The 15720-nt window shown below is 43.2% G+C and overlaps 1 protein-coding gene across 6 annotated transcripts in view; it reads right to left on the bottom strand.

The window, feature by feature from the left end:
- Nucleotides 1-1626: 1626 nt before the first annotated feature.
- The window catches only part of LOC137426887 (BTB/POZ domain-containing protein 6-like), a 43939-nt gene continuing 29845 nt past the window's right edge, over nucleotides 1627-15720 (bottom strand). For all 6 annotated transcript variants that reach the window (XM_068115880.2, XM_068115883.2, XM_068115879.2 and 3 more), the window contains exons 4-5: nucleotides 9925-10768; nucleotides 1627-2331 (exon numbers count right to left, since the gene is read on the bottom strand). In XM_068115880.2, the coding sequence (XP_067971981.2) occupies nucleotides 2143-2331; nucleotides 9925-10768 (1033 nt within the window). In that variant the 3' untranslated portion in view covers nucleotides 1627-2142. The remainder of the gene's footprint in view (nucleotides 2332-9924; nucleotides 10769-15720) is intronic.

A 15720-nucleotide genomic window follows, 5' to 3' on the forward strand; every position in this document is an offset into this window, starting at 1 on the left:
AGAGGTGAGGATCGGGCTGAAGCACATTTTCTGAACAATAAATCGGTAATATTGTCGGGTCAACTGGTGTTGTGGTTGACCAAGAAAATTCTCAACTTGAGTGGGATAGGAATACACGTGCTCAAAAAGGAAGCAATCTTTCGTGCAGGAAGCAAATCACGTGCAGGAATCAATCTGTGATTGCTAATAAGGAAATAGTTTTCCTCCTGTCAATATGTACTTATCTATTAAAAACAAATAACTGCTGGTCTTAATTGGACTCTTGTGAGTATCTCATTCAGTGAAGCTTTGGAATGCCCCATGTAGCTTCGAGGGTAAAATTGCTGTCACAGGGAGTGATTACCGGACTTTAATGCGGTTTCAACATCATCAGCCTGTAATTGTTTTTAAGTTGCAGGAAGTCAGGACTCATCGGTTATATGTTATTCAATCAGAATGACAAGCTGTAATGGATCGTGTGCGATGAATGGCCCCTCTCGGTAAATGGAGGCAATCTAAATAGCACAATGACATTTTGCTCCATTGAGAAAAAAAAAATAAACACTGCAACAATAACGTCAATAGAACAGCCTGTTGATAAATCCGCAGTGGCGTTAGAAACAAAAACAAAACCCATTTTGCTGGGACATGTGTTTTGTACTCTGGGAGTGGGTGTACAATTAGGTGGACGCGTGCTTTGTACGCTGGGAATGGGTGTCCATGTTCTTTGGATAAGGTTCTAGATTAACAGCCACTCAAAGGCACAATATGCTCCAGATTTCCGATAATGGGAAGCAGTAGTTGTCTTTAGCTTGGCAGTGGAACCACATACATGCAGGCGGCAGAAGTCGACATCTGTGAGTAATCTTCGTGCAACGAAGTCATTTCCATCAAAGGGGTTTGTGGCTCTACAAGTGCCTGCACTCATGCAACACAAGCATCTTCGCTCCACCAGGGACGAAGTTGTCCTGGCAGCTTCTCCAAAAGCATTGATGATCAGAACAGATTATAAAAGTGTGACCTTTCGGGACTCCTGGCATTCATCATGGCCCTGAGTTTTGACACAACCGCTAGATTTAGCAGAAGCGAAATAAGACAACCTTGAGAACACATAAGAACAAAATGGTTGGAGTTATCTGCCGTGGGGATTACAAGGTGCTCACGATGGATAACGCTAACAATTTTGTTCTTACGTGTTATTGTCTTGTGCTTGGATAACTTGGATAACTTGTCTTGTGTGAACCCTGGTGTTGGGCTAGCGGCTAGGGTGCTGGCTTAGGATCCTAGGATCCTGGGTTCGAATCCCGGTCGATCGCTGAATTAACGCCAGGGGGGTTGACTCAGCCTGTCATCCTTCCGGGGTCGGCTAATTGAGTACCAGTTCACTGGTAATTCCCTGTTTGTCGTTAAAGGCGGCAAAAAGGGTTGGCGTCAGGAAGGGCATCCGGCCATAAAACATTGCTTCAAATAGGGGACCGAAAAACAACAACAACCACGGTTCCCGAAAAAGGCCAACCCCCGCTTGCGGGGAAAAATGGCCTCTAAAGGTGGTTACGTGTTATTGTCTTGTGCCGCCGATGCAGGCCGCTATTTTTGTGCTGGAATTAGCAAGTACACCTGGAAATCATATACAAGCACACAAGGTGATTGCGTAAACAATATCCTTATTTATTACTTGGAACATTAATGACAGTTTGTAACCAGACATATTAATATCGCTTTATATTACTATATATTCGCGAAAGAATAAAAGAGCAGTGCATTTCCTCATAAGCTATTTTTATTACTGAGTCGGCAATGTTCGTGAATTATCATTTCGCCATCCACACTCGACAATTGACATCCTATTCTATTGCAGCGCTACATGTCATTTTGGGATACGTTTCATTCCTAAAAGTACAAAATGTCACAATAAATATGTTACAATCACTATTTTCCAAAGTACCATTATTATTTACATCTATTGAAAAACGTTTTTTTTGTTTTTTTTTTGAATTTCATTAATCCAGTTTCCAGCAAAATTGGTGACGGTATATTCAGCTCCTGCTGGCGCGGCGGCCTTCAATAAGAAATGTGATGGTCATACCGCAAACTGTTTTGTAAGTGAAGGGTGTAGGTGTGCTACGCACTCGGTCTCCTGACACAGCTTTGGCCAAAGCATCATCAAGAGTAAAAAATAATTTCTGGAATCTGTCCGCCTTGAACACCCGTGCCATTGGTACTTTCAGGTGATCCTTGGAACAGAAATGTGACGTCTCCACATTGCACCTCAGGCAGGCCATCCTGACCGAAGTGGCTCAACTGACTGCCATGAAGCACAGCGCTGGCGGTGTAGAACGTGTCCGGCTCCACCTGTCAGGAAAAAAAGAACAATATAAGATTTACAACAAAAAATAGAAGAAAAAAAAACTCTATAGAGCGCATACCTCCGCCAGGGCTAAACAGTTTGTTTTGTTTCCCAATGATAGGCCGGATATGGATTTGGACCTGAACCAAAATCTAATCGGCTTATTCTTGTCACCTAACCAACTCATCCACCTCGTTTAGTCATAACTCGTCCATAACCTTTTTTAATATCGTGTCCTTATCACATCAATTTTCGCCCGATCCCTCAATGGTGAAGAATCACTTAAAAATTTAAATAATTCTCATATCCGAATCCATATTCAGATCATCACCAAAATCGAATCAATTAGTCTTTGTCAGACAGCCAACCTGTCCACCAAGTCTCGTCCAAATCTGTCCATAACTTTTTGAGATATCCTCCTATATATCGTTTTTGGCCCAATCTCCCCAATGGTGAAGAATCACTTTAAAATTCTACTAGCCGGATCCGAATCCGGATCCTCACCAAAATCTAATCATTTCATCCGTGTCACATACACTACCTCTCTGCCAAATGTCGTCCAAATCTGTCCACAACTTTTTGAGATATCTTGTTCACAAACAGACAGACAAACAGACAGAGAGGGGTGAAAACATAACCTCCATCCACCTTCGGTGGCGAAGGTAATAAAAGAGAAGTCACCAAGACTAATGGAAGTGTCCACACTTGGTTAATTGGATAAATTAATCATAATCTAGCTTCACTTGAGACTTTAAAATAATCCAAGTCCGTAAAAACGAGTGCATGAATGAAATAGGATCATGAAAGGGAATGAAGAATATAAATGAAAGCAAGACAACGACAAGTGATACAAAGAAAGAAAATATTTCTCTCTAATCAGTACCATTCTTTGATACACAGTGGAAATCCACCCCAGGAGTTTAGTGAGGGTGCCAGCACTCAATGATACATATTTCTAAAAACAAAGCACTATCAAGTACGGTATTCAAGATCCACTAGTAAATTATATAAATAGCCCTGAGTGGGCTGAAGCTCATCTCTTGCGGTTGTAGCTCAGACTTCTACTAATTTGGGAGCACCCTTCCCCCTCTCCCTGGTACCCATATGATCCCCTGGGATTCCACCTGATCCAAAATCGAAAAAGGTAAGACCAAGCAATCCTATGGACCAAGTAGAAGGGCTGTATCGGGTTTGAGAGCAATCGATTGGTAAATAAGGGATGAGTAGGGATCTGAAGATTCAGGGGGTGACCCCCCAGGAGCCCCCACGATCTTAAATCAAGAAATCTAAGACTGAGCAATCCTGCAGACCATCGAGTAGAAGGGCTGTATCGGATTTGAGAGCAATTGGTTGGTAAATAAGGTACGAGTAGGGATCCGACGTTTCAGGGGGTCACCCCCTCCCTGGGCGTCCCCATGATCCAAAATCGGAAAATCTAAGCCTGAGCTATTGTACGGGCTACTGTCTTGTATTCATGTGTCGCATTTCAAAACAACCGGATAAGAAGGGAGAAGTAGCAAACATAGCAAAACGTTAACGGACAGACGGACAAATGACTGGACAGACGGACGGACAGACATCCGGACATCATGACCCATTTTATAAGTTAATCTCTTTGCGATTCGATATGAGATGACCTTATAATATATGTTCCTTTGCAAGCAACTTCAACGCATGAGGATGCTGCCAGTAGGCCCCTCAAAGCCTGTGCTAGCATTGCCAACTATGGCCTGTGCAGCATTCTATGATGCCATGCCTATAGGTCATTCCTTGGTGGATAATCCTATATCAGGATTTCAACCATCCTATTAATCCATTATATACAGGCATTAATAAGTTTGAAAGCAAGGATAATGATGGACATTAAACCTATAACAGAGGAGAAGGGAACAAGAATACGAGAGGTGAATAAAGGGAGAGGGGAGGATGTAGATAAAACGAAACAGATAAAGAGAAGAAGCAAAGATAATAATAATAATAATAATAATAATAATCGAGAGATGCATAAAGAAGCGCCTGCACATGGTGCTTTGTGTCAAAGTTCTCTCCCGCCCTATGTTCATGCACCAGTGCGCGTGCACCAGTAGCCACGCATTGCCAGAACCTATTAGATTCAGCAGTAGCAGATAATGGGAAAAGGCTGCGTGCACCCAAAATGGCAAGGGGAGGTGGGACAGGCCTTAGCATTGGCTTCACTTCTCCTGAGGGTGAAAGTCTGAAGGCCCATTTATCATTGCACCTGGAAGGCCATTATTATTTTCACTACCAGAGGTTCATTGCATAAAGGCATGTGGTTGAAATGACTTTTATCACATCAAAGATGCATTTTGAAGTCAATGTTTACCTTCGGCAAGGTTTTTATTATAGTGATTCCAGCAACTCCACCATTAGTTTCTGCTCCTTATGTTCCCCTGCTTTATCCATGCACAATGAGGCCTCAACTAAGTATGGCCTTCAACCAATTGCTCGTTTTCTTCCTCGCATTCTGCAGTCCAGAACTTTTGCCTCGAGCCCTCTGTGCATCAGACATAAAATCGGATAAATAAAATGTTGCCTTTACGAGGTTAAATCTTTAGAGCTGAAAATTCAATTTAACCATTGGATTTCTGCTGATGGAGGCAGGCACGCCGTATCATGCCATCAATGCAGGAAAAGCAGATGACAGCAGTGCGAACACACAAAGCAGAGTGCACGGCCGGGAATGAAATTACCCGGCAAAAGCCATGAAATTACTTTAAAGTCCCCAAACAACCTCTAATAGACTATTTGCACCCTATCATTATGGGGTGAAGCCTAAATCAGCAGCTCGCCACAAGTCTACAGTGTTTAGTGATAAAGATAGCCAGGTGCACGAATTTATCAGAAGACGAAAGCTTAACCTGCTGCCTGGCAATTCCAAAGCTGCACATTAAAGCACAGATTAAGTTGAGCTATGGCGGAAGATGCATGCATCACTATCCACCAGGCAACATTGTACAAACAGAAGTTCAGGTCTTGAGCCATTGGGCATAAAAAATTAAAGACGTTCATGAATATTGCTGAGACAATATGAAAGTGCTCGCCTTGATATTAAAAACACGGCGCAAACTGAACAACGTCAATGATACAACAAGGAATACAAAAAGCAACTTTGGCGTAGGATGAGGCCATTCGGCCCATTATTATCTGTGTTGCAGGAGAAGTACATGGAGAAGCGGAGGAGGTTGTTTCTTGGGTTTGTCGATCTGGAGAAAGCATTCGATAGGGTTCCACGTGAAGTAGTGACATGGGCATTGAGGAAGTTAGGAGTGGAGGAATGGTTGATCAGAGTAGTGATGGCAATGTACAAAAGAGCACGCACAGCTGTAAGGACGAAGGACGGGAACAGTGGTGAGTTTGAGGTGAAGGTGGGAGTGCATCAGGGGTGGGTACTAAGTCCACTATTATTTGTAGCTGTGATGGGGGTGCTGGCTCGGAACGTAAAGGAGGGTTTACCGTGGGAGTTGTTGTATGCAGATGATCTGGTGTTGATTGCGGAAAGTATGGATGGACTGAAGGAAAAGATGAACACGTGGAAGGAATGTATGGAGACAAAAGGTCTGAAGGTGAATATCGGAAAAACGAAGGTGATGGCAAGTGGTAAAGCATGTGGTGAGGTGGAAAGAACTGGGAAGTGGCCGTGTGCTGTGTGCAAGAAGGGTGTCGGAGTGAATTCCATTCAATGTACAATGTGCGCTGAGTGGGTTCATCAAAAATGTAGTGGTTTGAGAGGGTCATTAGCCTGTGTGGCAGCTACATTCAAGTGTAAGGTGTGCACAGAGGGAGCTGCAGATGGAGGAAATGTTGAGTTGGATCTTGGAGACGGCAGGAAGCTGGAAGGTATGAAAACATTTTGTTACCTAGGAGACATGCTGAATGAAGACTCGGCAATGGTTGCTGGAGTGAGATGTGCATGGAAGAAGTTTTGGGAACTGAGTGGTGTGCTGACGAGGAGGGGAGTGTCGTTGAAGCTGAAGGGAAAGGTGTATGCTGCATGTTTGAGAAGTGTTATGATTTATGAGAGCGAGACATGGGTCATGAACGTAGAGCAGCAACGAAGGCTGGAAAGGGTGGAAATGCGAATGGTTCGGTGGATGTGTGGAGCCTCGTTGAGAGAGAGGAAGACAAATGATGAATTGCGAAAGATGATGGGAATAGAGCCTGTGATGGATGCTGTGAAGAGAAACCAGTTTGAGAGGGTTTGGTCATGTGTTGAGGAAGGATGAAATTGACTGGTTGAGTAGAGTGATGGAAATGAATGTAGAAGGAAGTGGAGGACGGGGAAGACCGAGAAAGACTTGGCTAAAGATGGTCCAATAAGAAATGCGGGCAAGGGGGTTAACAAGGGGAGATGCAGAAAATAGGGCAAAATGGAGAAGATTGTCATGGGGACCGCAAGGCTAACCCCCGCTCTTGCAGGGAAAATGGCCTTAAAATGCCAGTTGTATTATCTGTGTTGCACCAACCCCAGAAACCATCGTCCAACACACGCAAGCTACCTACAAGTATCCCTCTACCTCCAATACATTTAGGTACCTATGTAATTCCAATTTAAACCTATCGACTCTTTCTGCTACCACTACCTTTCTAGGGAGGTCATTCTATGCATTAAAATCAAGAATGACTGCACCGTGGTCACAACCTGTGACAAATTCCAGTAATGGGCTGATTGGGAAACACACATTTAATGCACTATTAAAATATTAACTTGGCACTTCTCATCCAGGACAGCCTCCGCAGGGTTATATCAGAATCAGTTGATTCGTCAAATGGCCAGGGGTTGCTTAACCCCAAAATGGGGCTGTTGAAAAATTACGGTCGATGGGGCCGATGCGCAGGGATACAGTGTACCTATTCTAAATCAGGGTACACACCATGATCATTCATCCCAGCAAGCTGGTACTCAATTTGCTGACCTCGGAAGGATGACAGGCTGAGTCAACCCCCCTGGCGTTAATTCAGCAATCGACCGGGATTCGAACCCAGGATCCTAGGATCCCAAGCCGGCACCCTAACCGCTAAGCCAACACCAGGCTATATATTATATATATATATATATATATATATATTATATTATATTATATTATATTATATATATATATTATATTATATATATATATATATATATATATATATATATATATACATATATATATATATATATATATATATATACATACATATATATATATATATATATATATATATATATATATATATATATATATATATATATATATATATATACATATACATATATATATATATACATATACATATATATACATATAGTCTAGTAGGAAGACTAGGTCCCCCTGCACCCCCCGGAGATATACTTCTAATCAGTGTTTCTAGATTGGAAAAAATGTGTAGAAAATGACTAGCTATGGCCCCAAGCTGAAAAAATGTCCCACATACCATTTTTATGCAAATTACTGCTGCAAATTTTATGCAAAATTATGCAAATTTTATGCAAATTTTTGATGAGGAGTAGAGTTGAGGGGTCTTTGAGGGCTTCATCGAGGTGCTCTCGGTTGCAAGACTGGGTCATTCTGAGAAGCACAGCAGGGTCAGAGATCATGATGTTCTCCTCCTCAGTGAATCTCTCCATCAACAGCCTCTCCATTGCCTCACACACTGTTTTGAGGCAAAAGAGGGACTTTGCGTAGGCCTTTCCACTGAGAACACCTTTGAGAGATCCACTTGTTACTAGTTGTGCCTCAAAGAGAATCTCTGCATATCCAGAACCACGCATCTTGTGTCCAGTGAGCATCCCGATGTAGTTCATGGATGTGTGGAAGGGTCCAATCGTTACTACATGACTAGCAAATTCATTTGGCCAGCGCCAGATGATGGGAAGGGCTTTCATGCAGACACCCAGATCAAATGTATTCAGGACCCATCTCTGACCCACCTCAGCAGTTGCTGCCTCGGAACGCTTCAGTAGCTCACGAACAACTGCGTTGTCTGTGATCGGTTGGTGGATAGGCGTGCAGTAGTCGACTGTTGATTTGCTGGGTGGGGGAGAACCAGTTGCAGAGGTGAAACCCCCTAGCCCAGGCACAGGCTGCAGGCCATTGCCATGCCATGCAGGCACCAGGCACAGACCGATCACAGACAACGCAGTTGTTCGTGAGCTACTGAAGCGTTCCGAGGCAGCAACTGCTGAGGTGGGTCAGAGATGGGTCCTGAATACATTTGATCTGGGTGTCTGCATGAAAGCCCTTCCCATCATCTGGCGCTGGCCAAATGAATTTGCTAGTCATGTAGTAACGATTGGACCCTTCCACACATCCATGAACTACATCGGGATGCTCACTGGACACAAGATGCGTGGTTCTGGATATGCAGAGATTCTCTTTGAGGCACAACTAGTAACAAGTGGATCTCTCAAAGGTGTTCTCAGTGGAAAGGCCTACGCAAAGTCCCTCTTTTGCCTCAAAACAGTGTGTGAGGCAATGGAGAGGCTGTTGATGGAGAGATTCACTGAGGAGGAGAACATCATGATCTCTGACCCTGCTGTGCTTCTCAGAATGACCCAGTCTTGCAACCGAGAGCACCTCGATGAAGCCCTCAAAGACCCCTCAACTCTACTCCTCATCAAAAATTTGCATAAAATTTGCATAATTTTGCATAAAATTTGCAGCAGTAATTTGCATAAAAATGGTATGTGGGACATTTTTTCAGCTTGGGGCCATAGCTAGTCATTTTCTACACATTTTTTCCAATCTAGAAACACTGATTAGAAGTATATCTCCGGGGGGGTGCAGGGGGACCTAGTCTTCCTACTAGACTAATATACATATATATATATATACATATACATATATATACATATACATATATATATATATATACATATATATAGATATACATATACATATATATATATATACATATACATATATATACATATATATATATATATATACATATATATATATATACATATATATATATATACATATACATATATATACATATACATATACATATATATACATATATATATATATACATATACATACATATACATATACATACATATATATATATATATATATATATACATACATACATATATACATATATATATATATATATATATATATATATATATATATATATATATATATATATACATACATTATACATACATACATACATACCATACAGAGGTTGATGAGCCGATTTGAATGAAAACCTGACACGGGGTTGAGGTTTTAGTGATATGGTGATCTTTCATGTACACTATTGTATCAGTCATATCTTCATTGAGCTAAGAATATGTAAGCATTGTAACTAGTTAAATATCCTGCTAGGAATATTTCAAAGCAGCTTCTTTTTGCACTGCAGTCTAAAGACAAAAGACAAATGCTCCCACGTAATAATAATGCTTTTTTTGTTCTCATGGAATTTTTCCATTATGACGAGGCCATTAGCAACCAGATATAGAGCACTGATAAGATTATTGAATAAAAGTTTCCAAAGCAGGAAAAGGCAAAATAGATTGTAAAATGATACCAATGAAACCAATTTGCATGAATGAATGAATGAATGAAAATAATTTTTCAGCATACCTGTGCGGGCTCATCAAACCATAGGGTGAAAGGCTTGTCAGATCCATCTGAGGACAGTCTCGTCTCAGTTTGTGCCACCACCGTCGCCTGCAGCTTCAGTTCTATTGTGACAGCATACTCAGCTGGTCCTCTGCTGGAGCCATAGAGGCCCAAACCGGCGATGAAAATCCGCTGATCTACAGCAAACTGAACTGAGTCACAGCGTCCTTTGTAGCGCCACTGATTTGCACGGTTTGCGGCAGACTGGAAGCGTAAGCAATGTTGGGTGTGAAGGCCGACACGTGGGTGGATGAAGAAGCCTTCCGGAGGCCCAATTCCAGCTGTGTGGTATAAAAATATGTTTTTTACCTCCTCGGCTGTGAGGATACCTGACTGTGCTGCACCATTGGCGAAGTCTTCCAGAGGTATTGCAGGCACACGCACCAATTTAAGGGAAGGCCCGAGCACATAACGTTTGTTCATGGGTGTCAAGACTAGGCCGCGGCGATCACACTCGGCTTCGGCCCACGCAAGGCACGCGTCAAAGATCGTGCTCTCCGATACAGCCAAGGACTCCCGTTGAAGCAAGGCATCGAGTGTTGACCTGTCGAGACGACAGAATGCAGCCGAGCGCAGTGCCCGAGCCGCAGCTGCATCTACAACTCGCCAGCAGTGTTGAGTGAAACCCATCTCATCGAGTCGTATTGTCTGGACTAGGAGGTCACAGACATTGGTGCTGTTGAGATTTGCAATGAGATAGTCCTCACATGCATGCTGCAAGTGTGGGAGGTCAAATTTTTTGGCCGCCTGGTAGGTTGGCAACACAGTAGCAACAGTGAGGTCCACCTCGTCACAGTAGATGTACCTGTGGTGATTATTCAACCAAGTCAGTAAGAATTAATATAGCAATTTCAGTTAAATGCTACAAAATACTTCTTTTTTTTTTTTTTTGCGACATCCATCTATCGTCATTAATATGTCAATACATTAATATTGAAAAATATACCGTATATCTAGTGATACAGCCTCGGATTGAAGTACTACTAGGACAATTCAAGCAGAACGACACAGGTAAATTAAATCCAATCATAGAGGATCATAGAGCAGGATGCTGCATGGAAGCCTGGTGTTGGCTTAGCGGTTAGGGTGCCGGCTTGGGATCCTCGGATCCTGGGTTCGAATCCCGGTCGATCGCTGAATTAACGCCAGGGGGGTTGACTCAGCCCGTCATCCTTCTAAGGTCAGCAAATTGAGGACCAGCTTGCTGGGATGAATGATCCCGGTGTGTACCCCGATTTAGAATAGGCACACCGTATCCCTGCGCATCGTAAGAGCGTGACCAAGGGTTGGCGTCAGGAAGGGCATCCGGCCATAAAAACATTGCCTCAAACAGGGAACCATGATTGTCATGGGGCCTGCAAGGCTAACCCCCGCTCTAGCGGGGAAAATGGCCTTAAAACGATCATTCATTCATTCATTCATTCATAGAGTCCTTGGTTGAGGCTTTGTGATGTGACACTTACTGATCAGTCTGCTCCCAGCCCCAAAATAGTCCAGTGGGGATTGGTATGGAAGGCCGAAGGAACTCTCAACTACTAAAGTAACTCAATAATATTGATATTTATGAGTGTCCATGCAGAATAGAAACACATGAAAACATATTTGTTTGCAGTGTCGAAGCTCGTGGACGAGCTAGAACACAGAACGGATGAGGATGTAACACTTGTAACAGGATGAAAAGACCAGGAGAAAGACAGGGTTGGGGAACCAACAGCAGTGTCGAAGCTCGTGGAAGAGCTAGAACACAGAACGGATGAGGATGTAACAGGATTAAAAGACCAGGAGAAAGACAGGGTTGGGGAACCAACAGCAGGGTTGAAGGACAAAATAGAGGGAGACTTGGAGAAATAATGGATGTGGAGGGATATGAGGGAATGGGAAGGGCAAGGGTGAGCAAGATGGGAACATCCGCAAACTCTCAATCACAGAAGTGGAACAAAAAACTCTAAATCCGGAAAGAGGTGGGCTTGGGGAGGGTTAATGGATATAGAAAAGATCATGGTTGTGGTGAGGGATGTTTTGAGATGGTGGTGAACAGCTGTTTTGAAGCTTCAGTGGGGAAGAATGGGACTGAAGAGACAAAGGAAGTTGGTTCCACAGGCAGGAAAAAGTGACGAATTAGTGGAAGTGAGCAGTGAAACTGGATTTTGGGAGTTTCACCAGAAATGGTTAATGAGAAACCGCATGCGCCCTGCATACACCCGGGGCGGGATGGGAGGGCAGGTAGTGGGAGACACAGCACGGGAAGGGTACAGGTTGTCGCTTCATCTCGGGAGAATCCAAAGATTTTAAACTGAACTTCTGAACTTGTTGAAGTACATGGACTGAACTTCTTCAAGAGGATTGTTCCTCAAGTAGACAGGAGGGTTTGCCAGACGGTCTTTTCTGAGAGATAGTGACAGTGTGAGATTTGTCTGGATTGAAAGACATATTCCAAGTGTATGACCAGCTTGTGATTCTATCGAGGTTTGCAGAGGGGAAAGAGGCTGCAGCATGCCTGTATGGAGGTTTAGGGATGTTAGGGCAGAGGGTGGAGTGTCAGAAAAGAGATAAAGAGGATTTTCCAGGGAATCAGAGAGATCTTTAATAGAGGTTCGGAATAGGATTGGACCCATAACACTGCCTTGGTGAGTTATCGGCGAGCAGCCTGAACAAGTTCTAAACTGGCTGTGCTGTCATCATAAATTGGACTGTCCTTGATCTTCCATTCTTGGAAAAATTGAACTCATCTTCCAATGAGTGCCTGGACTCGGTTTAAGGAGGACCAGATTTTCCTTGGGAGCTCAATTCCTAGTCGTGGTGTGGTTTGCTTCGTCATGAAGAATTTCAGTGGCGTACTGTTATTTAATCATATTATCTCTCCAGTTTTGAGACGTTAAACTCATGGCGTGTTGCGTGTTGGTCCTCCGAAACCACGGCAGTAAACATACTCTTATCAACTTATAGTTGATAAAATTGATCGTCATTGGGGCTTTGAACATGTGATAATAGCATGATGAAAAGTATGCTTAAGATGGAAACACCACACAGGTCAACCCAAATTTCAATCGTTTGGTTTAGCTACCACTTCCTCTCCTATACTTCTTCTTCTTCTTCTTCATTCACATGGTGTCTGAGCAACTTCACATGCATTGAGACCACCATGTAACTTAGTGTCATTGAGCTAACATTTATTGCAAGTTAATTGGCAATATCTGTATCTGTCATTACACTCGCCAGAGGAAGAGGGTATTGCATTCGAGTCAATTTGTCTGCCTGTCTGTTCGTTTGTCTGTTTCAACGCACAGAATAAATACGATTTTCTCTACAACCGTTGGTGCGATTGACAGGAAATTTTCCCCATAGGTGCACCTCCTCCTGTATAATTTTTTATTGATAATTATGACGTCATAGGTCACATGGTAGGGCACCATCTTAAAAAACCGAAAACCTTTGCAGCTCTATATCTCTGAAAGCGCTGTGTAGAAAAAATTGAGACATGGCTCATTGTAAAGAACTCTCCATGGGGAATAAAATATGTTAATGATGATGTCATAGGTTCCTCCATTATGACGTCATAATTTGTACCTGCGCTGAAGTACAAAACTTCATCCGATCAAGATGAAATTTATTGAGCGTCATCTATGGATAAATTGGTGGAGAAAAAAACAATAATGACGCTGTCATCGGTCAAGTGGTTCGGCCGCCATATTTGTTTTAACACAAAAGCCTTAAACCCACGACAACACATCCTGGCGAGGGTCTGGAATCTGATTACCCTTTCTTGTTCATTATGCGAAGAAGACACTGAAATACTTAACATTGCTTTTGGAGAGTTTCCTCTTTCTCGCTCAACCACTTCCATTATGAAGTGTCTGTTGTATGTACCATGTTCAAAGTCTTAGATGTTTCAACCAGGCAAACTTTTGATCTGTAGTCAATCCTGGATTCCCACAACAAAAACTGGACATAATATGACTGACTGTACTTGAATAAGCTTGCAGTGTGGAACCACCTGATTGGTTGGATGACAACCAAAACTCAAATTGTAAACGACCACACATGAGTCTATCCCAGGGTACAGTATTCCAACACTGCACTTCTATATTTGAACCGTATACTCAAAACTCAAACAATACAAAACTCTTCCTGCAAAGGTCATGGTAACTAAGCTTCCCGGCATTGCACTGTTCTCAGTGCAAGATATGCCTGCTTGTAAAGAGAATTCAAACAAAAAATAACAAAGGCCACGATTAACGACCTTATACCATGTACGTCATGCCTCTCGACGGCCTTTCTAGTAAACGATTCATTTGCATATACAGCTGGTGCACTTGCCTTCCTTTCCTGTGCTCCGATGAGATTCCACTTTTATCTGCGTCATCCTTTTCATTGACCTTCTTGTATAATCGTCAACCACACAAGATATCTTGAAACTGTAAATTTGACAATGTTTGCTGGTCCAGAAGAAAATGTTTTTCTTTTGTTTTTTTTTATTCAAGGCCTCACGTCGGCCTTTAGTACTACTACTACTATTACAACTACCTCAATTGTTCACCTTCTGGTGGAGTCAACTGGGGAACGTTGTAGGTCGAAATCTTTTTGAGATGTTTCAGAAAATGAAGGGTGTGGACAGGATCGGCGCAGTGGAGTTTTTCGGCAGAATGGACAGTGTTAGGAGCAGGGCCAATCACTTGAGGGGGGAAAAAAGATGAGAGTTAGGACAGTTGATGTTGAACATGGAGTGTTTCAGTCAGAGAGTGGTTAATGCATGGAATGGTCTCCCTGGAAATGTAGTGGCAGTGGAGGGATGGATACGTTTAAATGGTAATTAGATTGGCAGCTGGAGGCATTGGACATCGAGGGTATGGGGATATCAGCTTGGGTGTGGATGGGTGATACCGCCGTTGCTACAGCGCAGGTATGATGGACTGAATGGCGTCTCCTCCTGCGCCGAAGCTCCTCGTGTGTATCCTTGTGTGTAACCAACTGGCCAGGCCTGACGGTCGACTGAAGGTGCCAGGAATTCGTGATTTAACCACAGTAAAAACCACCTTTAGAGGCCATTTTTCCCCGCAAAGCGGGGGTTGGCCTTTTCGGGGACCGTGGTTGTTGTTGTTTTTTTGGTCCCCTTTTTGAAGCAATGTTTTACGGCCGGATGCCCTTCCTGCCGCCAACCCTGTTTGTCGCCTTTTTACGACAAACAGGGAAATACCAGTGAACTGGTACTCAATTGGCCGACCTCGGAAGGATGACAGGCTGAGTCAACCCCCCTGGCGTTAATTCAGCGATCGACCGGGATTCAAACCCAGGATCCTTGGTATCCTAAGCCGGCACCCTAGCCGCTAGCCCAACACCAGGGATTCTTACCTATTGGGGTGTCTTTAATAGGATTCTCGGTGTTGGTTTTCATACCTGTGTACAGAATCGTCGGTTCTTTCGTATCGCGTATTCTGAGGCCTAGTGTAGTAGGCTACTGTGTCCGATTTAACCACAGTGCCGACGGTAATTCACATGCTTCTTCACCAAGGACACTTTGAGACCTTTACCGTTCAGCGATTAATGCTGACGGACGGGACACCTAGTTTAACGTCCATCCGAGGGACGGTGCACGCAATGACGAATCACCTGCCTGGGAAATACCAGGATGGCAGTTTATATCTGTGCCAATATTCCAGCCCAGGCTAGACAGCTCAGCTCTCAGCTATCCTACCAGCTCATAAGCAGAGGGTTGACACCTGCATACTTTTCAAAGCAGTCTCTTCAATACATGAAGGC

This window comes from Myxine glutinosa, chromosome 5, assembly GCF_964187855.1.
Source record: "Myxine glutinosa chromosome 5, kmMyxGlut1.1, whole genome shotgun sequence".
Taxonomy (NCBI): Eukaryota; Metazoa; Chordata; class Myxini; order Myxiniformes; family Myxinidae; genus Myxine; species Myxine glutinosa.